This window comes from Papio anubis, chromosome 6 (assembly GCF_008728515.1).
Source record: "Papio anubis isolate 15944 chromosome 6, Panubis1.0, whole genome shotgun sequence".
Lineage (NCBI taxonomy): Eukaryota > Metazoa > Chordata > Mammalia > Primates > Cercopithecidae > Papio > Papio anubis.
The window spans coordinates 140,189,681-140,214,269 of NC_044981.1; the positions used below are offsets into that span (position 1 = coordinate 140,189,681).

General features: G+C 37.8%; 1 protein-coding gene across 1 annotated transcript in view; it reads right to left on the minus strand.

Annotated features, from left to right (window-relative positions):
• CLVS2 (clavesin 2) overlaps positions 1-24,241 on the minus strand; it is a 76,853-nt gene extending 52,612 nt beyond the window's left edge. Inside the window, exons 1-3 of the mRNA XM_003898236.5 lie at positions 23,429-24,241; positions 21,999-22,953; positions 8,764-8,938 (exon numbers count right to left, since the gene is read on the minus strand). Of these exons, the coding sequence (XP_003898285.1) occupies positions 8,764-8,938; positions 21,999-22,387 (564 nt within the window). The 5' untranslated portion in view covers positions 22,388-22,953; positions 23,429-24,241. The remainder of the gene's footprint in view (positions 1-8,763; positions 8,939-21,998; positions 22,954-23,428) is intronic.
• Positions 24,242-24,589: the final 348 nt, after the last annotated feature.

The following is a 24,589-nucleotide window of genomic DNA, read 5'->3' on the forward strand; positions in this document are numbered from 1 at the left end:
GAATCCTATTGACATGCTGAAGCTTAACAGTGATTCTATTCTCTAAGTCTACACATACAACAAGACTTTATTGTGAAACTCTTTCAGTATTGTGGCAGCTAGTATTCATTTCTGAAAGTTTCTTGTTAGGCCACCTCATTTTTTAAAAATATCTTATCTTCATTTTATGACAACTAAATCCCAAGTTGGGATGATTTCTAACTTCAAGGCAAAGCCACAGCTATATTGCTAGAACTTGACCATCACAAATCCGAAAATTCAAAATCTGAAGTACTCCAATATTCAAAACATTTTGAGCACTGATACAGCACTCAAAGGAAATGCTTGTTGGAACATTACAGATCTTGGGTTTTAAGATTTGGGATATTCTACTGGTAAGTATAATGCAAATATTTCAAACTCTGAGAAATAAAGAAATCCAAAATAATTCTGATCTCAAGCATTTTGGATAAAGGAATATTCAACCTGTGTAGCTATTGTGATCATTTATTGTATCAATTTGACTAGACCAAGGGGTGCCCAGGTATTTGATTAAACATTATTATGGGTGTCTGTGAGGGTGTTTGGGATAGGGTTAACATTTGAATGGATAGACTGAGTAAAGCAGATTGCCCTCCCCAGAGGGGAGAGTCCTCATCCAATATGTCAAAAGTCTGAATAGAAAAAAAAAAGGCAGAGTAAAAGTCTCACTCTAGTTATCTGTCTTTGAGCTGGAACACTGATCATCTCCTGCCTTTGAACTTGAACTTGGACTATAACTTATACCATGGGCTCTTTTGGTTCTCAGGCCTTTGGACTTGAACTGGACTTATACCGTCAGCTCTGCCAGGTCTCAAGCTTGGTGAGTGCATATCCTGGGACTTCTTAGCCTCCGTAACTGCATAAGCCAACGTCTTATATAATAAATTGCCTGATATATTTGTTCTATTTCTTTGGAGAACCTAGACTAATACAGCTGTCCTGGAGATAATCTTAAGAATTTACAGGAATAATTTACCTTTTTTTTTTCTTTTTAATTTAGGATGTTTGTAAATACTCATCATAGGAGCCAGGGAAATTTGTGGAGAGTAGAATTGATTGAATCACAGGTGTATTGCATTTGGTATAGAGACATAGCTATACTGATACAAATAAATAGAAATTGCTTGCCCCTTAACCTATGCAAAGCTAGTCAGATACAGATAACAGTCAGTACATAGAATGAATTGTAGTGATGATGTATTTATTCCTTCATACTTGAATGTAGGAATTAAAGTTCTTCAAAACATTGTCTGATTATCAACACTTCCTTTCACAGAACATAAGCAAAACACTCCTAACAGTGCCAGTTGAAGAATCATCAAAATTATTTTAGAGGATCAGCATTGTGAAAGAGAGTACAAGGTGCCCACTCATTCCTCCTCTTCCTAAGACCAAGTTATATTCAATTTCTCAGCCTCCCTTGTCATAATGACTGTCCCCTTGTGTGAGTTCTAGCCAATGGAATGCAAATGGCAACGATGTGCAACATATCCAGATCTGACCCATAGGAATCTATCACATGTGATTCTCCCTGTTTTTTACCCTACAGGGAAAAGGAATAAAATTGAGCAAAGTGGCCTTGGAAACCATATAGAGAAGACGGCAGGGCAAGAAGTTGGAAGGAATACGGGCCACTGAATCAAAAGGAGCAGCAACATCACTTAGACTTCATGTGAGAGATGGTTGAGTCAATGAACACATTTTGGTTTGTTTGTTACAGAAGCTATCATTAAATTAAGTAATGACCTTACACTCATCCACATTTTAAAACTCAAATTGAAGACTTTCAAAATGCAGTTGACTTCAGGCCATAGAAACACACTGTTATTAATTGCGCATCAAATGGTATCCCAGGATGAATGCAAGCAGGCATTACTCTTGTGAGTTTATTGTGGCTTCTCCAAATGCAGATGAGAAGAAAACCAGGCCTTTTTTTTTTTTTTAAAAAAAAAAAAAAGCTATTCACAATATAAAGAATAAAGAGTATTTTAGTTTTCAGAACAATCTTAAGAGAATAGAACAAGAGTGTTATTCATGGATAAGAAAAAAGAATCACTCACTTCTAAAATTCTGGCAATATAGTACCAGAATTTTTAAATACAAGAAAACAAAAATAACCCCTTAATTTGATATTTTGAAAGATTTTAATTAAGTGTTTATGAGATAAAATTTATAAAAGTGAAATGACTAGACATTTAAAAGATAAGTATGTCAATTTCATCAGTATCTACAGAAAAAACGGATGCCATTGAGTCCTAAACTAGTGTTTTAAAAGGATAAATTGATGTTTACATTTTGGAGTTTTGATCTGAAGAGAGAAAAAAATGCTGGGAAAGAAGAACACATCAAGATGGATTTACATTGCTGCTGAAAGAATAAGAGAGGGCCTGCATTCACTCATCTTTTTTGTTCTCTAGTTCAGGACATGTCTAAACATAGCCAATAAAATGAAATCCAGAGTAGTTCATATGCTTTGTTCAGTTTTTCATTATAGATAATTACTTTTTATCCATTTGTCATTAGCTCAATGACTCAGACCAAAAAGTGTTTTTTCTTCTTTCCCTTGTGTTATTTCAATTATTCTACCATCTGAAGCAAAATGATAACAAGTCACATTGTCAGTGGTTGAAGGTTTAGAACTATTAAATTTTATTAATAATTATCTTTAATTCAGTAAATGTTAAATAACCCTACAGCACTCATTTCTCTATTTTATTTTTTGTCAAGGTTGACACCTGCTTCCTACAACTAAATACTTTTAACAGATTTCGCTGCTAATCAAAAGAAATGAACAGCAATTTTAACACAAGAAAAACACATCAATTATATGTACATACATACATAGGTATATGTACAGAATTAATCTAGTCCATTATCAAAGGTTACATAATCCTTAGCCTGCTTGCTGAACGGAATATTATATATAGCTTTTACCTGTTGTCAGCTTTTAAGAAAGACTTACAACGTCCTACTGTGAGAACTAAACCTCTCAGCCAAACTACATTCTCAAACCATGAAAAAAAGCAACTTTAGGGTTTCCACTCATTTTGTTTTAGGTTAAGTAACAACTAAGAGGAAGCACACTTAGCTCAGTCAGTTATGCATGTGATGAACAAAATGTCACTTTTTTTACACACTACCCTTGTCACTGTTTCTCAATGTGGTTATGCCTGTGCATACAAAATGTGGAAATAAACGTTCCCATCTCCAGGCTGCCTGAATGAATACAGTTTATGAGTCTGTGTGTTTACTTTCAAAAAGATAGGCATTGCTTCGGCCCCCTCCCATCAATGCATCAAAATGCAGCCTTAAACTTAAAATGTAGCTTGTAAACAAGAGGTTTCTGCTATTGTCCAAAGCATTCTAAGCCTGAAAACTATTGGCAGCTTAACAACCACTGCAAAGAACACTGTTGTAAAACACAGACTCCTTTTGTTTTATTATGAATTCCTAATTTAGTCAATATCTCACTAAGTTCTTTTCTGCCTCTCCCTTAACCATCTTACACACACACACACACACACACACATGCACACGTGCAATTTCAAAACTGTTAGAAATTACAAATAGGTAGGACTTGAAGGATTGAATAAGCAAATGCTACAGTGAAGCTAAGGGAGCTCCTCACGCCGCAGCCTTGGACAGTGATGTTCCAAGTCATTAGCATGTCCTCTGTTTTTGGCAAGATTCCCTAGGTAGGACTGGGCTTCCACATACTTAGAGCCAGAATGTGTAGCAGCAGCACTTTTTGCCTTCCACATGAATGCTCACAGCTCTCAGAACTAGCAGATTGGTGGCTGCTGGTAACGCCGGGCTTTTGAGTCAAGTGAAAGGGCCAGTGAATTGATTACATATTCTTTATTCTGTCACAAGTCCTACTTATTAAGGGCTCTTACAATATCTGGCACTATTTTAGGCATTTTGTGATGGCCCTACATCTGAGTCTTATGTAGCAATTCAAAGAGCTATTCAATCCCTTGTAACAGCCAAACCCCTTGCCAGCAAGCCATGCCTTGACTACATTATGTACTTATTGGCAGATGGAGTTTGGGGAGTTCTGTCACATTGTGAAGGCAAAAGCACAGAGACCCAGTAGGGCAGAGCTAAGGGAGAAAAACAGATAAATATGTTTCAAAGGCAGCAGGGTAGGGTTAGGACAAGCTAAAAAACATCTACAAATTGGGAGATTCTGGATTTATACAAGAGTCTGAGTTTCTCATTACTAAAGAGTTATAGGGATACTTTATTTTTAAAAAAAAAAGTAACCCTCCCTCTCTCCCCCGAAAAAAGCAGGTAATTTTACTCTAAATTCAGAGTCTAAGCTTTTGTAGATATTTCTAAACAATTTGTGTTTTAGTTGGCTTTCCAGGCAGATATCTTAGTCGACCAGTTACGTTCACTTAATCTTGTATTGATTTTTGAAGAAACTTTCTGTTTCTATGAGTACCCTAATCAATTAACTTATTGTAAGTAGCAAGACAATTTTCTATTTTTCTTTTCTATCAAATAAAGCTGAATACTTTCTTAATTTTTTCTTTTTTTTTCTGTTTGCCACCCTGAATATTTCCTTTCCACAAAAAAAAAAAAAAGTCTGACGTTGTGCCTTACCTATCAAGGAAATACACTTTGTTGGTAAAAATAGTTGCTGTCTTTCATATTTGAAAATATTTGAAGATTTTTGCACAGAGAAAGCATATAAACTTGCCTTGGACCAATATTATGAATGGCTTATCACTTTGTTGTTATATTAATAAAAGTTTTCTTTGGTGATCAGCAAAGTGGCTTGCCCTTGGCTTTCATGCTTTATCCTGGAGAACTGGGAGGCTCACAGTAACTTAAAGAGATGGCTCACTGGGAAAGAACATGGTTCTGCCACACGGTGTCAAAAAAGTCCAAAGCCACAGGCCAGCCATTTGTGATGTCTTTAGTTAAAATTGCACTGTCTATTCCAATAAATAAATTTCACCTATATTAATATGTGAGAATTTGAGTATTGGTGGGAGAAGTTACTCTGATCTGAGCCTACCTACTATTTCTTAGAGACAGACCTGGAAACAATAGAAGATTCACGAAAGACATTGGCCTTTGGAGTCAGACAACCAGGACTCAAGCCTTGAGGTCAGCTGAGAAAATTTGATTAAGCATCTTAAACTCCTTAAAGTTTCATTTCCTATCCTATAAAATGATACTATTATAATTATTTCAAAGGTGGGATGGGATTCTCCAGATCTAACTTCTCTTCCCTTTGATCTAAGTCAATTCATTTATCCAAAGGATGTTTCCAAATCAGAGAAGTGATTAGGACGCTTTCCTGTCCCAAAGCTCCCTATATTTGGAGAGCACAAGCCACACCATATAGTATGCAGTCTTTTATGCCATACAGTCAGGGCGCAGCCTGACTTTCCAGCCTCATCTCTGGTTATTCTCCTCAATTCATTTCCCATTCTAGCCATGTCAATACAGATTCATCCTGTGTTTTCAGCCCCCTATAGCTGCATGTTTGTTCAGAGTACTTCCCCAATGTTGCTCTGATCAATATGTCCTTCCTGTTTTTGTCCACTTAGCAAACTTTCGCTCAACTTTCAAAGCCAAGGATATCTCCACAATCCCAACCTTTCCAGCTATGCCTAGAGCTTCTTCCAAGAGAAACAAAGATTAAATTTCACCAGGTGAAACAATCCCATTCTTTGCTTCTAAAATGAAAAATGTATTTTATTTGCCACCCAACATAAATATATCTAGATGCTATTTAACCACAGAAAAATTGTAGAAAAGAATGCAGTCTGTGTATCTAAAGTCTGAGCACCAAAAAATACTATGATATTATTCAGATTTCCAAAGTCAGTCAACTTTAATTCATCACAGTTTATGTAGTCACTGACTTGTGAGAAAGGCAGCGCACATCCAGAAAAATATGCCACCCGAAAAATGAGCTGATCCACATCAATTACTTTAATCATTGATATTACCTGCTAGGTACAAGATGTATCATTTCTAATATAATAACACTTGAAAATTGGTATAAATGGGTTGACTGAGATTCAAACAAGTGCCCAGGTATTTGATGCATGGCAGGGTTGCCATCCAAATCCTGTTCTGTCTGACTCTAGAACCTTTTTTATTTCTACCTTTCCACATTGTCCCTTAATTGATTTTATACTACATTCATGTATGAATATATATAACAATGGTTCATGTATCTTTATACAAGGTATAGCGTGCTATCTCTAGCCAGGTCACTTTAAATGCTCTTTTGCTTAAGAAAAAAAAACGTAGCTTATGATGTGGATTGATAGGTTACAGCCAACTCTAGAGGAAGAGAGAAAAGGAATCTTCAAAACAGAGTTACATCCCATTCATAATGCATATAAGTTTCCTCTCTGGCTGCTAGACTGGTGGCCTTTCTTATTTATGGTTCAATTCCCTATAATTTTTTTTAAGTTTGTCTAAATAAAGGTGACATGATAGCAGAATTATGGCATAAGTTCTAATTGACTTATTTAAAATCTTCTCATTTCTTCATTTTCCTGACTAACTGGAAGGGATTTATTACTGTTGTGGTGGTGGTCTTGGCATGGTGGTGGCTGTGTTTAGCAACCTAAAACTGTGTATGTATCTTTACTTCAAACACTTTGTGATCTTATGATGATATTCAAAAAAATGTTTATTCATATTCTGAATGAAATATATAGTGGTACACAATATTTCTCACATAGCAAATGCAAAGTAAAACAGTGACTTGATTTAAAAAGTCAGAAAGTGTTACTTCAATACAAGAGTAAATATGAGATCATGCGTGTCACAACGGAACATTTCTAGCAATCCTATATGCTCATTCAGAATTCCATTGTTTTTAGATACACATATAGTAGACACAGGCACAGATACAGACACAGACGTAGGTATAGAGATAACTATATAGCATTTAAAAGTCAATTTGAACTGAAAATAAAAACGAGTTTAAAGGTTAGTAACACATCAAATCTATTCCCAGGAAGAGCTTCCTTCTCTTAAGTGGCTTCTTAATTGCAAATTAGGAGGAATCAACCCTGCTTACTCTGTCTTATGTTCTGGGAAAAAGGAGAAAGGGGCTGAGATATTTGTGGGGAACAGAGAGAAGGCAGCTCCAAATGTGCAGCCAGAACAGGTCCATACAGGTATGAGGATTATTTCCCTCACTAGACAATAAGCACAGAGGTTTTCTCTGAGGGTAGCTCCTGTGGTGTTCACATGTAGCACTTAAAGAACTTCTGATAGTAGTTACAGCTAACAAGGAAGCTCCCAAACACCTCCAAGTTGTTAGTTTGTTCTCCTGCGATGACTTAACACAGTATTATTTAAAAACTCCATAAAGTAGGTTGGAAAGTAGCAAGATACTGAGTCTATTCTTGAAGAGTTTTTTATTAAATTTCTTGGGAAAAAATATGAGTTCTCCAGTCCTTCATGAGCTGAAGGCCTAGCCTAGCTCCAGAGCAAAGAGAAGACACAGGTTAAATAGGGACAACAATTGTAAAAGGCTAGATTACCATTCTGTGTTAGGTAACATAGTGGGTGGTAACCATTCTTGTTCACAACTGAAGAACACCGTATACATGCTGGAAATAGGGCAGAGCTAGGACTGATTCTATATAATATACACATTTCCAACATGCATTATCTTATGCTGTCTACCATCTTGTATTAACTGTCCCTGTGGAGGTTTCTAAAAAGCATTGTTTAAGATAAGACAGAGCAAGGCTGTCTCACCAAGAGCAAGTCAGGAAGCCTACATCAGGAAAAACCTATGTGGAGAAGAAACATCAGTGTGTCTTAATAAGTCCAGAGGCAGAAATCAAAGATTTCCAGCACCTGGAAAAGTTGCCCACTTTTAAGAGGTCAGCAGTCATCAATTTAGGTGTGTATACATGCAGTCAGAAATTACTAATGAGTAAAAATCTAGATGACTTGGGCTTACTCAACATTGATGCCCCAGTCTAATGAATGACATCACTCAAAGACTAACTTGCAAATATTTTTAGAAGTTTAAAACCAATTCCATAAGTATTGTACACAAAGTAGCATAAAGCAAAGAGAGAGAATAGAAGGACACCCTGGAAGTTAAAAGCAACTTGACAATAGCAGGTTTATGACAGACCAATAAATAATAATATATTTCCCACCTGCTAATTCCCAAGCAGTTAAACATTATTCACTGGAAGAAGCACTATTACTATATAAATTCCATGTGACAGCCCCTGCCACTCACAAAAAGACCCAATGAAGTCTAAAGAAAATTTCAGAGAGATATCTTTGTATCTTAGAGACCAAAAAACATATTGATTGACTTTCCAACAGTTGAACATATTGCTGATCATATCCCAAATTCACCAGGTTAAATGAAATAATGAAGCAAGTATTTAGCTAATTAATATGTACAGAAAAGAGAAACGAAAACAAGCCTAAATAACTAATCATTAAAATCTAAAAAATATTGCTTGTTCTGATTTTCAAGATTAAAAATCTCAGCTCATTACCTGCATTTATGTTTAGACAGGGAGCACTGTACTAGTGTCACAAACTCTCTTCCTTCAGCGTTTCTTCTATAATCCTTTCTTCAGATAGTATTTTAATGTTTGTGCTCAACAACTACAATTTGTTTTTGTTTTTGTTTTTCTGAAAGTAAGACATTTTGTCATTCTAACACATTAGACAAGAGAAGTCAAACAGAAGAGACCAAGGAAGTAGGTAATTTGCATATCCTACCTGCAGGCCTTCAATAGCTAATCGCAGCATACTTGGTGTGAGTTTAGAGGCTTGCTTGAAAGTGAAGTTACTCCAGTCTATGATCAAAACAAACCCATTCACTTGAAGCTCAGGATCTTCAATCATGGCTTCTAAAGAAAGTAAGATGGCGCGCAAAATGTCCACCAGTGTGTACCTATCGGCAACAGAAAAGTACTAAATTAGGTCTGACAACCATTTTTATAAAAAACTATAAAATATTTTCTAGCACACTAAAAATTCACTTTAAAATACCTTCAGAATCTTAAGGAAATAATTTTGTTTAAAAAACTATTTTAGGAAGAGGTTTAATTTATACGTACTCCAAGAACATAATCGAATGTAACATGTATTCTGCCCAAACAAATGGCAATGCTTTCTCACATTTTATCATCATTTAGTTTACCTCCAGGCCTTCTAATGATTTTCTAAAATCTCATTCAACTAACCCAAAATTAAGCATTGCACTTTTTAAGTGGTTCAAAAATGCCCTCAGTAATATTGACATTTAATTTTTTCATATTTGAAAAAAATGAGAATGAGATTTGAGTGAGTCTCATCAATAAATGAAAACACTGTACATGACAGCTATGAATAAAAGTTACTCAATTCAAATGACTTGTATTGAGTTCGTATCATAAAGAAAAGGAAAGGTGGGAGGGATAGAAAGAGAAGGAGATAAATATAAATAAAAGTGGAAAAATCATGGAAATTTACCTACAATAATACAAGCCATCTTAACTCAAGGGTTGGATTTTGTTCTGTTTTGTTTTCTGCTTTTTACCTTAGCACAGTTCCTGGAACGTTCCAGTAACCCAATAAATGCTCTTTATGTTACTGTAAAAGGGACTTGACTAGAGTAGAAAGACACTGGTTGGAGATTAAGACACCGCTTCAGTGAAGGCAATGGAACTAAGAACAAAAATAAGAAGCCAAATTTGAGTGGCATTTTAGACAATCTTGCTATACTGTGACAATGTGAGGACTGAAATTAGGGAGGTGTAAAAAATGACACATATTTTAGCTTCAGAGCCTGAATACATAGTAAAATTTTTAATCAATATCAATAATGAAAACATAGGATACTGTTGGAAATGGTTGGAAATACAAAGTTTTGAACAGAACTTATTGTATTTGAGAAACATGTAGTATACCCAGAGAGGTATATCAAGCAAGATTCTGAAAAAAATGGATCCTGAACTCAGGGGAGAACTCAAAACTGAAAATTGTGGAATTAAAAGCATATGGACCCTAAGTTCAAGGAAGCGAAGGAGGTAATGAAGTCAGAGTTGAGAGATACATCAGATAATTATTCTAAAAAGGGAATCTCTAGAAATCCCAGCACTTTAAGAGGAGTTAGAAAATTTATGGAAGATGTTAATAATTTCAATTTTTAAACACCTTGCATTTTAAGTTTTTTTTTCTCGTAAGACATTCAGGGGAGATTTCAGGAATAGCTAGAGAAAGAGATCTGGACCTCAGGGAAGAGGCAGGATGGGGAGGGGAGTGGATTAGGAGTCAAAATCATTCCCATTTATTGGAAATGATGAGTTCGTTAGGAAGGCAGTATGATACAGTGAAGATATATGAGGGAGTAGGTCTATTTTTACTTCTAAAAACACTTGGATGTGCTAGGAGACAGCATAGTAGTTCAGAAAGGAAAGAATAACATTGGAACTTCAGGCAATTTCTCACCATTTCAGGATCTCATTTCTTCACCTGTAAAATCAGCAGTTTGGAACAGAATCTTGTTTAGAATCCTAGCATTAATCAAGCACAGGGCATGGTGTCAGAAGACTTCAAGATGCAATCTCTGCCCAATGCCTCATTAGCCATATGGTCCTGGATATGTCGCTGATTTATAATTCTGAGGATCACTTAACTGTCCCTATCTCACGCTATTCTCATCTCATTGGCCATGGTTGGGGGAGGGTTGGGGGCAGCACCAGAGAATCATCAAAGAGGTGACTCAAGTGAAAACATTTGTACAATTTGACACAATTCTAGGTATAAACAGGTGTTCAGTAAATGTTGGTTGGAATACACACATAGCATACTTTTTGTTAGAATGATAAGCATAGATATAGTGTACTAGGCAGAGTGTAAATCAGAAGTGATCATCTTTAGGATAGCCTATTACTATCACAAAAGGCAAAAGTCAAAAGGCTTAGGGATACAGCATCCAAAAAACTACCTGAATATATAAATAATAAAATTTTTATAGACCTCTACTATGTATTTGTTATTAAATCTCTGAAGCATGTGTGGCTGAACACCTTTGAAAGTCATTTTATGGCTGACCTACCTCCATTTTAAACATAATGACCTGACACACTGTCAGGACCTGAAGCCTATAAACATAGGCACTGGAAAGTTGGAGCAGGAAGACCATATTTCTGGTTGAAATTCAGACCCCCACCAAAAAATAAAAAATAAAAAATAAGTTTTAGTTTCTGAAATTCATAATAATATCATGGTAAAGAAAATTAGGGATTCGAAAAGTCCGACTTCAAAGGTTTCCCTCATTATGAGATTGACCATTCTTATGTTATCCATAAGAAATTAAATAGCATTAATACCAAAATGCCATTAAATAAAATGTAGATTTGAAATCAGCTTTGGAAGGATGATACATTGTATGTAATAAAAATTAATCAAAGTACCAGTACAGACTGAAAACAAGAGGCAATGTGTTTTAAATAACACACTTGAAGTATGGTTCTCCTAAACTGTTTCAAAATCAAGATAAACGTTGATACACATATCATTATTCCAAAGGAAATAATATAAGGCAAATCCCAAAATCAGCAATGAAGAAAAGTAGGTTTGCAAAATTTTCAAGACTAAGTCTAACCACGTTTTTTGAATTCAATATCTGGCTCCAGGAAGAGAATCAAATGATTTTTATAAAAATCATATTAATTTAGAAGTTTAGAAAAATAAACATAAAAATATAGTAGCTAACTCCATTCAATGGGCAGGTCAAAACCACTCTTGACTTAATTCCAGTCCCCTATTGTCAAACATCTCACATTATTACCATTAGCAGCTCAGCACGCTATTCCTCAGCAGAACAGGACTACACAGGATCTTGCCAGAATCTGTAAAATATCTTCCAAAGAAATGTAGCATCTATGAATTTTATCTCTTCAGGACTCCTGCCATATTCTCCTTTTTAAAATTATTTTAACTGTTATAATTTACAAATTAGAGGTCGCCACAATGAAATACTCTACTTGTTCATGTTTGGGGTTTACATTGAAATTGTGTGAGTTCCACCATAGCTATTCTTCTCTTGTATATGCTGAAAGAAAGCTATAAATCAAAACTACCACATTATTGCATCTCTTGACTCCTGATTGTGCTTCTCAAAATAGCATTAAGTAAAATTTGAATTTGTGAAAAGAATGCTGTGTAGCATGTAGTAAGAAGAAATCATGACACCAATAAAAAATTTTACAACTGACACCGGACTATGTAGAACACTGCTCTTGGAAAGAATCAAAGCTGCTAGAACACATAGACAACATATGGAGAAGACTTTAATATCCGTAGCAACTATGTACTACCTGTGCAATCAGAAGGAAAACATCTAATCCTTCTTGAAATTTTTCAGTTATGAAATCGGTCTTCCTTGCAGAGTAGGATATATACTCATGAATTAATTATTTGGGGCATGTTTATGTAACTTAAAAGCCTTTTATAACGTCAAACTCACAGCTATTAACAAATACAAAACAAAATGCGAATCCCTGATTATTTGTCTAATCTTAGCTTGTTCTCATACACCTTGAAGTTACTGAACTTTGCTAAGCCTCCATTTTCTCTTTTAAAAATGGTGATAATAATAGTTACATCATAGGACAGAATGTAAAATACTTAGCCCAATGGGTAGTACATAGCAAACAATAAATGTTAATTTCTACGACTTCTACATTTGTATTACTTTTGCTCTTTCAACAATCACATATTCTATACTTGCTTTTTGTACCTTTTAGTCACTTAATCTTAACTTCATAGAATTGTTGTGAGGACAAAATGAAACAAAATAATACATGTAAAGTTTTTAACAGTACTTGACATAGAATAGAAACCATAAATATTTGCTGCAATCATTGCTGTTGAAACTCTTCTATTTGGTTCTGTGATGCTGCATTGAACATTCTCTGTCATCATATAGTATCTCCTGGAGTTACCGAATCATGCACTCATCCCCTTGGTCAATACATTGGTGATGGCTCGATATCCACAGAGCTAGGGTCAGTCCTGTGCAACATCCTCATCTTTCTAGTTGCCATCTGAACATTAGCACCTTAGTGACTCCTTGTTACCTGAAATATATTAGTGTAACTCAATTTAGTGTCTCCCATTTTCCTCTGGGATTGCCTACATTAATCAATTTATGAAGAATCATTCTCAGATATTCCCTTTCCTTCTCCCTCTACATTTATTCACCAAGTCCTACATTTATTCACCAAGTTTTTTTTTTTTTTTTTTTTTTTTGTCTTTTATATATGTACACGTCTTTGGCATCTAACTCTTTCTACTAGAGTCCTAGCTTTATTTCCTAATATAATAGCACCTGTGTTTCTTTTTCTTTCTCTCCCATCTTTCTCTTCCAGAAATCTTGCCTACCCTCTATTGTGCGATAAATTGTCCTAAAATATTAATTGGCCTGAAAAATTGTCCTGCACACAACACTGTTCCCCCATGGCTCTTTCAAAACTGCACCATTCCCTTAATAACCATACTTCTCGTTTTGTACACCCGTGCATAGGCTCACCCCAACCACCAAGGTCTTGTCATATTCAACCCCCAACAATCTGGTACACTCTGATGCTTTATCTTCACTTAAATCTAGGGGAACACTCCCCTTCCTTTTCACCTCACCTAAGTTCTACCCTTCTCTGGGCCTACAACCAGCTTGCCCTGCTCTTCAAAATTGTCTACTTGCTGGAGACCTCAGCGCCCTTTCTCTCATATTCTGAAATTCTGGTGCTTCAGTGTTTGTTCTATGGCCCCAGACATATAAGCTTAGCTTAAAAACTCTTTCACTGTTTGATACCACTTTCTATCTTCAGCACCAAACACTGTGCACTGCACACTGTGGGTGCACAATAATATGTGTTGAAAATCAAACTATTTCCCAAGGGCATAGACCATGCTGCTTTATTTTACCTACAACAGTCATCAAAGTGCCATAACGGTATCATTTAAACATAACATTCACTTAAGGCTTCCCTGTTAGCCCAATACAAAACATGCTCCTGGACCAGAAAGAGGACAAGAGCCTTGTACTGCCACACTGTGGAGGGGCGGCACCCTGCCTGCAACCAAGAGCCCCCTCAATGTTTTAGATCAGAGAAGCTTCCTCTCCTGCCTCTGGCCATGCAATTTTTTTGGTGACTACCTGACCCATGCTTCTTTGCTGGGGTTCACAGCATCTCCTCCTCTACCACAGCTTTCAATCAGGGCAAAGATCAACTTAATGACAAATAGGTCATGTCCCTCTACTTTTCTTTTTTTTTTTTTCTTTTCTTTTTATTTATTTATTTATTTTTTATTTATTTTTTTATTATTATTATACTTTAAGTTCTAGGGTACATGTGCATAACATGCAGGTTTGTTACATATGTATACTTGTGCCATGTTGCTGTGCTGCACCCATCAACTCGTCAGCACCCAACTACTGGTCATTTACATCAGGTATAACTCCCAATGCAATCCCTCCCCCCTCCCCCCTCCCCATGATAGGCCCCGGTGTGTGATGTTCCCCTTCCCGAGTCCAAGTGATCTCATTGTTCAGTTCCCACCTGTGAGTGAGAACAACCTTTTCAGCATGACAAGAAAAAACTAGTATCTTGGCATCGCATTGAGCAGCACAACACCAGCAATTTCTCTTTGTCAATAAATCAATCAGCCATTATTAAATTCTTCATTAAGGCTGCCCCCATCCCTCAGTTTTCATTAAGCCACATTTTCTAATGTCTGAAGCACTTCATAGTAGAAGGTGCTAGGGGGAGGGAAAAAAGCAGAAGAATTACCTTTATTAATGCCGCAGGGTACTGTTAATGGTAAAGCCAATGAAGCCTTCTAGGTGTTTTATATTACTGAGTGGTAATAATAATAATATGTCTATCTGGGTAATAGTTTAAGATTTCCAAAGCAATTTCAAATGCATTATCTTAATCTCAAAACAATTGCAAAATCTCTGAGCTGAATTTGTTCCTATTATTTCACAGATGAGGACAGAGGGTCTCAGAGAAATTAAACAGTTTGCTTAAAATCACCTTAGGAAAAACGGGGAACCTAGATTCGAAGCCAAGTTCTCTAATACCACACAGACCAGTGCTCTTCCCTCCTCATGGTGCCTCCTACTCAGAACAGAGTTTGATGAATAAATAATTGGTCTGCTTTTTCTTTTCTTTTTTTTTTTTTTTCTTTGGAGATGGAGTTTTGTTCTTGTCGCCCAAGCTGGAGTGCTATGGCATGATCTCAGCTCACTGAAATCTCCACCTCCTGGGTTCAAGCAAGTCTCCTGCCTCAGCCTCCCTAGTAGCTGGGTTTACAGGCACCCGCCACAAGGCCCAGCTAATTTTTGTATTTTTAGGTCACCATGTTGACCAGGCTGGTCTCCAACTCCTGACCTCAGGTGATCCACCTGCCTTGGCCTCCCAAAGTGTTTGGATTACAGGCATGAGCCACCGTGCCTGGCCTGGTCTGCTTTTTCATGGTAGCATAATATGTATATCAGAAAATAGGAGATCAGGAAGTCAATATCCTGGCACTCTCCAGCCTCACCACAATAGGGAACTTTGGTGGAGGAAAAGCAAGAAGACATCCTTAGGACTCAGAATAAGAAATGGCTAAATCCACAATCCCTGGAGGAAATATGATCTCTTGAAATTTCATCTGTCTGGCTTGTATTACTGAGCACAGATGATTAGATGTCTGAGCCTTGCTTTAATATTACTGCTGTGGGAATGTAGGTGAATGAGAACAAGAGAATCACTGGAAATGAAACATCCACAGGCAAAATGTCTTTCTTTGAAGAAGATGGGTAAAGCAAAATTTTTGCATCTATTGCCACCAAAAAATAAAATAAAATAAAACAGAACCGTGCTGGGAGCACACAAACACATTAGAAAGGCAACTCTTTTTATCAGGGCCAAGTACTTTAAGCAAACATCTAGTTAGTAAAGTCTTTGTCTTCAGAAAGTTTATTCTTCCACCTTAACATTCTGCTCTTAATTGCCTGTATTGTTATATTTAATCGAGATTTTCTAAACCATAGATGGAATTATCTTTAATTATCAGAGCTTGATTTTTTAATACATTTGCCTTTCCCTAGATTTAGGTTGGTAACTGTCTACACACACACACACACAAAGTGACTAATTCACTTACTAATTGTATGAGCATGAATGAAGTACTTAATTGCTACAATACACACAGTAGAATTATTTTTAAATGAATAATGAATAAAAATGGAACAATAAATGTTGAATTCAGTTAACCAAGCAGGCAATGTTTTTCCTACACAACACTGAGTAGCCCACAGCTGCCCACCTGTCCCCAACTTCTAGCACTGGTAAACAATATCCTCATTAGTTGCGTATGACCTCTGAGAGTTACTCAGCTTGACATGTTTTTTCTTCCCAGAGAGATACTATTACATATCGCTTAATAGTACAATGTGTGTGTCTTTATTTGCCCCCAGCACCTACTAAAATGCTACGTACATAACTAATGCTCAATCAAAGTGTATTTTTTTAATTCATTTGAGCGAAATAGTAATCATTCAGTTTGTCATTTGATATCATAAGGATCCCACATACAGGAGTATCCTTTCCTTCATGATACTATAATAGTGTAATAACCACTTACTGTAATAGTGAAATAGATGTACCTGCCCTCAGTGAAGTAAGAGAATTTAATATTTCCCTCAGAAAGGAGGAAATTTATTAATTTACTAAGGATAACTTGTTAATATACTATTGGCTCATGTTTTAAAATATCTTTAAACATTTCTTTTGAGGCATCCTTTCAGGACACTGTAGTAACCTCAAATCCTTTGCTTCTCGACCTTGTTCAAAGTTGATTTTGAAACATGAAAATAGCTTGGCTCAGGCCAGACTTAGTCAACGTCCTACTGAAGGTTGGCACTTGTAGCTTTTGCTGTTATTTCGGGATTATTTTACTAATTATTGCATAATTGCCCCAGTTTTTGGAGATTGTCCTATTTTTGCAGAGATTCATCACAGTATTCCTCCAACATTTATCAGGACAACTTTTTCCCTCCCCTATTTGCCATGATATGTACCAAGAGTATACTTTGGAATAAGTTGCAGTCAGCAGAGGACTTGTTAAAAGAGTTTCCCTGAAAGGAAGCAAGATGGAAGCTCTGCTGGGACAGAGGTCCCATGGAATACACACCTGCCATTTGTGGTTTGGCCCTAACTAGTATCCACCCAAAAGATAGCAAAGCTATGCCTCCAGAATTTTTAAGAGAAGAACTCCTGACTGTGCCACTAGTTATAACTAGGTATTGAAGCAAAAAGTTGGGAATTATTTAATATGTTAATAAACCGAGAAAAAAATTCTTGAAAAATTAAGCTGCAAAGTTAAATCTCTTTTTTTTTTTTTTTTTTTTTTTTGCTTTTTTTGTTGCTGAGTATAAATATTTCTCCACAATTATCTGGATAATTGCCCTGGACTGTTTTAGTCTATTCCTGTTCATTTTATTTTATTTTTATTTTATTTATTTTTAGTACAATTCCAGAGATAAGTAAAGCTTTGTGACTGGCATTAATGCACATCTGTGTAGTCTGTGGCTATGTTTTAAAACTGTAAGCTATCAGCACCATAATCTTCTATTCTGAACATTGGCCATATTATTTTAGTAAATGGAAACATGATCCTAATTCAAACTTAACCACAAATAGCAACCATCCATACAATGTTTGCTTTTGTATGAAAAAGCCACACAATAGGAGAAAACTGACAAGTTTTTGGGGCAAATTCCAGGAAAGTTGAAGGATCATATCAATGTCTGAGCAATCAATTTTCTGCCCCTTCCAGAGCTTCACTACTGTAAGTGGTAATCAATGTCCACTATGATAAGCCAAAGACCATGCATGGCGGCCAGTGATTTCTGGATTGCCACCATGCTAAGAATCATTTTGGTTCTAACTGTGCTTGTTTTCGAATGGCCATTAACTAGATTCCAGATAAATAGTGGTTTGCTACACTAAAGTTCAGAGAATTACTGTTTCTAATGACTATTAACCATATTCCAGATAAATGGTTGTTTGCTGTACTAAAGCATAGTGAACTACGTACTTCTAATGAGATCTAGAGAAATGAAATATGACTTGCAGGCTGACAACTTACAGGTGAACTCTCATACTTCCTATCATCATTATGTTTCAGGTGACACAATTTCACTCATGAATATTTCCAATAATTATGTGACAGCAGATTTCAATTTCTTAGATACCTGCTTGCATGCTCTAGGACCTAGAATGCCATGTACTTTCTTTCCAAGTTTCCTCTTCTCCAGCCGTGTTAACCTCTGCTAGCTTTATGACACATTATCCTCACACTCTGTTGAAAAGATCATGCAAACCATCTGAAGGTATTTGCTTTGTCCTAAGCAGGTCACTATCATTTAGGAAGGAAAACAGGATGCAATGCATGGAGGATAAAGGCATCCTTGTGATGCAGTGTAACAGTCAAATCGTTTTTAATTCCATGGCGTTTACATTTGTTGTCAGAAATTATATAAGGCAATCTAAAAGGAGATAAAATTATATGAATCCTTTCCAAGGCACAGCTCAACAAATGTAACAGGTCATCTGGGCCTGCTCTAATCTTTTTTTGAAAGAACCACAGACCACACTGCAAGTCATTTTGACATTTGAGTATTTCCATTTTCTTTTTTTAGATTTGTTAGAAGGAGGGTACACTGTAAATATTACGATTTTACGTTAGTCTTCTTAATGATGCCATGTCTCTCAAAAAGACTTTGGAAATCATCCAATTCTTTACAATAACCTAAAACTAACCTACACTATATTGCAGCAGAAACAGACACTATTTTATTTATAGTCACTGTCTCACGCGCTTTTACTGTTTTCAGTGTCCTGAGGAGCACAGAAAATTGTCCCACAGATTTGACAGGGGCGAAAGCATATATCAAATAAATCTCTACTCAGAATTCTTTTTATACAAAGGCTTAATTCAATTCAACTCTAATATTTATTGAGCATCTACTCTAGTTCAAGTGCTGTAATAAATATGATAACATGATGTAGTCTTTTTCTTAGATCAATTCTGTTGGGGGTCTTTACAAATTTTTTAAAAATTCATAAAATCTTGTTTTTCCTTTTGTAGTTGGAAAGTTATAAATAACCTGTTTTCTAAATACATGAAGGCATTTTCTTCTGCCTCGTTTCTAGAATTTACCTCTGTCATCATCTACACTTCTCACATACTGTTTCTTTAAAACAGGCTACTTTTTAAGAAAGTTGTTGAAAGCCAGGTGATTCACTTAACAATTCAAAGAATGTTGTTAGGATTATTTTCAGACACGCAGTCTTCCGGAGAAACCCAGGTAGCTTTGGATTGGTGGGATCAAGGCCTGAAAGGTGAGAACATCTCACTCACAGAACAAGGGAGGGATGAAGGACAAGAGAAACTAGCACATGGCATCATCCACCTAACAGAGCAATAAGAGTAACAAACATCTAGGGAAAGAGGCAGACTTCTGTAGGAGTCAAGGAGCCTTCAGGGTCGAGGAAAGGAATTCAGGCTGAGAAGGGTTGGTAACATCCTGGCATTGGCAGAAAGGCAGCTGTCCTTTGAGTTTCAGTGCAGGAGCCAAGGAAGTTTTTATGCACATGTTCCAGTGATAAAGGTTTATAGAGGGTGCCAAGATGACGGATCTGTTTGTCCACTAGTCCCCGTCATTGGGTTATGTAGATTTGGGATAAACGGAAGGTGGGGAAGAAGAGGGAATTACTATTTTTTTAATATAGGAAGAAACTCGACTGAAATTTCGACTAAGCTCTAAATCACTTGTATATATTTTCACCTTGATATGCTATAACTTCTTGATTATACCTGTTTATTTCCAACCATAGAAATAGAATTCATAATTACAATTCTAGACATCTTGTCAGGGTATTTCTACAGAACACAGCTTTTCATTTTGTTCTAATACACAACATTTTAGTATTTAAGATTATGTGTAAGTTTAATAAAATATAATTCTATATACCAATTATTAACTTCCTTTACATTGTAGATTTCCAGAGAAAGAGAATTTGATTACTAGTTATCTTCCCTTTATATGGAAGCATGAGATGGACAACTAAAACACAGTGTCTTTAATAAATTCAGAATTATCACCTTCTCATATATATGAAAACTATAAGTGACTTTCATCTTAATTAGGTTTACAAATCATTATGAATATTAATGTACTTATAGAAATTAATGAAAATAGGTCTGATATATAGATGTGTGTGTATATATATATACACACACACATATATATATATCTGATTGCAATCTGCCTCCATAATGGTATCTCTAACGGACTTCAAGATTTATATAAATATGAAATTTCCAGTTTCCATTTCACTATAGCTAAATTAACAAAGTTCCAATCTGACATACAGAATATTAGTTTTTTTCCTTGAATAAAATGTTTCAGCTTTGTTATACACAGCCATTGATTTGCATGATCCTACAATGTACTTTTATGATGAAAAAAACATTTTTTAAACAAAAATTGTGGTCAATGGATAAAATGTTGTAATTCTTTAAAATTTTAAGCTACCTGATAAAAAGTCGAATAACATCTCTATAACTGGCCAAAGTAAGTAACAAAACTCCATTCCCTCTGAATGACTAACTCTGCATGAGTTTCTCAGCATTATGAATCTTCAGGTAGTAGTTTGTCTTTCTATTTGCCTAAAAAAATCAGAGTGATTCTTAACCTAGAATTACAGGGGAAAAAATCACAATAAAATGAGAGAAAAAATAATTTAAAATATTAATTTATATTCTAAAATACCAAGACTCGGAAGTCTATCTGGAAATCTCTATGATCTACAAGCCTTCTCAGTAACTGTAAATGTCTTGTACAATGGCTCCAGAGATGATTTAAACTAACCAGATGCATCGAAAGTCACCATTCACAGAACTAAAAATACACCAATGTCTTAACAAGCAGCTTCTTATGATTCATAGCTCTGGAAGCATTTTTAAGTCCCATGAAATATATTTAACTTTGAACTTAATTGAAACTACCTTACACAAGAGCCTTTTATAATTTCTTATATCTTTCAGTCTGAGAAAACAGTTCTGATTGAGGATAGAGAAGTGTTATTGTCTACATTTTTCTATAATAATGTTGATAAAAAGAATATTATTTCTCCTCTATTAAATAGCACAGGAGCTCAAAAAGTCCACCAACTGACACATCTGAATATTTTCCACTTCCTTCCAAAAGATGAAAAATCACATAAGACAGGAAACAGATTCTTTAGATTAGTGGCAGGTGTAGAACACATACACCATTCAGTGTACATTTTCAGTTTCAGCAGGCATGCTCAGCGACAGAGGATGAAACTCTTCCTTTCATTGAAGGGACACACATCATATTATTCCTTCTTCTACACATCATCAAGCAGAGAAGTTCCCAAGCAACAAAACTACTTGCTTTTGGTCGAACACCAGGCCATGCTTAAAAGATTTAACGTCAGTACCAAAGAGAGGATGATGATGATGATGATGATGACCATGATGATGGGTCTAGTTTAATAATTTTTTTAGGAAGAAGGAGGAAAAGTTGTCCTCATTTTCATACTGGTTTATCCAGCCTAATAAACTTATTCGGAAGGTGAAACATATAGAGAAGCTTTATTTACAAGTTAAGTGATTTAGATCTAGTTGCAATAACATGGTGAAGGTAGCACCTTAAAGCTGCAGTAGAAACTGGGTGTTAATGAAGTAAGTTTTAAAAGCAAAAATACAAGCCCTCCTCCCTTCCCAGCGTTCCCACCAAAAACTCATCTCCTGGTTTGTTTCTCTTTTCTCCAAGCCGAATAAACAAAAATATCAAATCTACAAAACCATGACACTACTCGGGGTAAATTCTGGAAAATGGGAGAGTAAAAGGAGAACACAAGTTTGGATTTAGGATTTACCTGCTCTGATCCCAATTGGCAGCAAAAAGGACTAGAATCTTCCTGCCATAGTGGTCCAGATTGGCCAGGCCCCCCGGAAAGCCATCCTTCAGTGCCTGCTTGATGCCAGGGTCGGTGGCCTTAAAGCTTTTGAACATGTCCAGGTTCTGCTGCCGGTACTCAAAGTACTGCGCCAGGAGGCGGAAGGCCTCAAAGTGATGAAACTTCCTAGCCCGCAAGAAGCGTAAGATGAAGGCATCATCCGTACGCAGAAAGCCAATGTCCGGCCTGGTGATGACCATATCCCTCACCTCCTGGATGTCCTGGTGCAGCGTGTCTGGGTTTTCATTGAGCTCCAGGCGAGCTTTCTCCAGGGTCTCAGGGGAGAGACCAGCTTGCAAATGAGTCATTGTTCTGCCTATCCCGGAGATTTCCCTCAGAAGCCCTTGTTGACTGTCCCAAAGCAAACCTGGCCCTTGCCACCACCAGACTCCAGCCCCCAGACCTCCTGCTGCCTGCTTCCTCTCCCCTACAGGAAATTAATAATCTTGGTGTCCAATCAAGTGCCCTGTTGCTCCTACTTTCCCCCAGCTTTACTGGGGGGGGGGGGGACGGGGTGGTGTAAACTTCTTCCTCCGCCCCCTAAAATACAACACCCCACTTTGGCTCCCTCTTCCCTTTCCTTTAAAGAGATGTAAACCCCTGAAGGGCTCTGCACTCCTCTTCTTGTCCTTTCTCTCTCCTAACAAATCACCCCTAATCCCACCTAGCACGGGTGGTTCTGATCTTGGTACTGTCCTCTTCTCTTCTCTTCCAAGATGTAACAAAAACAACCCCCACGCACATCTCAGCCCCTGCACTGTGAATGTTCCTGCGGTCCCTGCTGAAGGATACGCCTGCCAGGGGTGGCGATGGAAATTCTGATTAATAATAAGGTAGCTCTTCAGCGCTGAGCTCCAGGGCGGAGAGAGATCATCTTTGCCAGAAAGAAAAAGAGACAGAGAGAAAGATGGGGAGAAAGGAGATTATTTCTCCCTCTACTTATTCAAAGACGATATTTTTAAGAGACATATTTGTGTGATTGATTTAAGATTATTGTGATCCAATTAGGTGGAGACTCTGCAGATAGCGTACCTTCCCACCTCCCCTTTGAGATACACCGTGATCTCATAAGGCACCAGCAGGGGTTCTGGTGGCGTTGGTACCTGCGTGGGCTCCCCCAACCCCACCCCCAACTTCTGCCTTCCTCTAGCCCTTCATTTCCAGGGACTTGCCGCGGGGTGGGAGAAAAGGGGGGAGGGGGGAGGGAAGGAGGAAACCGGGGATCTCTCTGGGAATGCACATTTCAAAAACGAAGAGAAAGGGAGAGCGTTGGGAGAATGAAATAAAAATGTCCTTATCTTTTCTATAAAACCCCAAAGCAAGAAAGAAGAAAGAGCAGCCGCTCCTACCAGCAAACCCGGAGGCGGGGTCGCTAAGCAATGCGGCACTCCCTGGCATCCATCAGCCGCGGCTTCAGCAGCGGCGGCGGCGGCGACAGCGGCATCAACTCCTCTGGGCGGGATGGAAGGAGCAGAGAAGAGAGGCGGCGGCAGGGACCCGGGCCGAAGATGCGCTCGGGGGCAGCCGCGGCCACATCGTCCGCGGGCAGCCCGCAGCCTCTCCCAGCAGGAGGGGTGGGGATCGCAGGACTAGAGCCACCGCTGTCCCAGGTCCTCGCCTGGCCCTGCCATTTTCGCCTTCGGGAGAGAAGGTGGGGAGGAGGACCCGAATGCCTGGATGGAGAAGGCCACTCGGGCGGTCACCGCCTTTGTGCGCCCTCCGGGAGCAGCCGGGGCGGTGGGAAAAGCCGGGCGGCTGCTGTGCGGCGCTGGCCTCTCCTGGGGCTCTCCCGAGCTGTCCGAGTCGGGCGCGCCCCTCCGGGCTGCGGCGGCGGCTCCGGCTGCTGCTGCTAAAAGAGGACTCGGCTCAGCCCAACTCCTCTCTAATTATCCCAGCACAGATCTCGCTGCGACGTAAGCACTCACTCAGCTCGCGAGCGCACTCCGCTCCTCTCCCTGCCTGGTTGGGGTAGGACGGCAATTTGGGTGGCAGCGAAATATCCCGAGCCCTAAGTTTAGGCTGCTCTTCGTCCCCACTCCTCAGCAGGCTGCTGAGCGGACGTCGCCGGGCCGGGGGCGGGGGGGGGGGGGGGTGCAGCGATGCTTTCCAGCCTCCCCACGCCCCTCTCTCTCCCTTTGTGTGCAAGACCCCAGATCGGCCGGGAGAGTAGCTGTTGTAGACGGTAATTCATATTGACACGCATTTTCTAGTTCCTGTAGGAGGCAATTTTGATGTAGAAGGAGTACGGAAACATTTTGTACTTTTCGCATTTGTTGTAGACAGAGATATTTAATTTAGAAAAGACCAGAGTAGTTCCAAGTCAATGTGTTGATGATTAAGCCTCCGGAGGAACTTACATGAGTAGTTTTTCAACCATACAGTCTCCCCGCTAAATTTCTGTTGGAGAGGATGAAAATGAGCACTAGGGTAAATGATAATAAAAACATAATTCTCAAAGGAAGAAAAAACTAGGTGCTTCAGTCATATGTCATGATAAAGCAAATACTTCT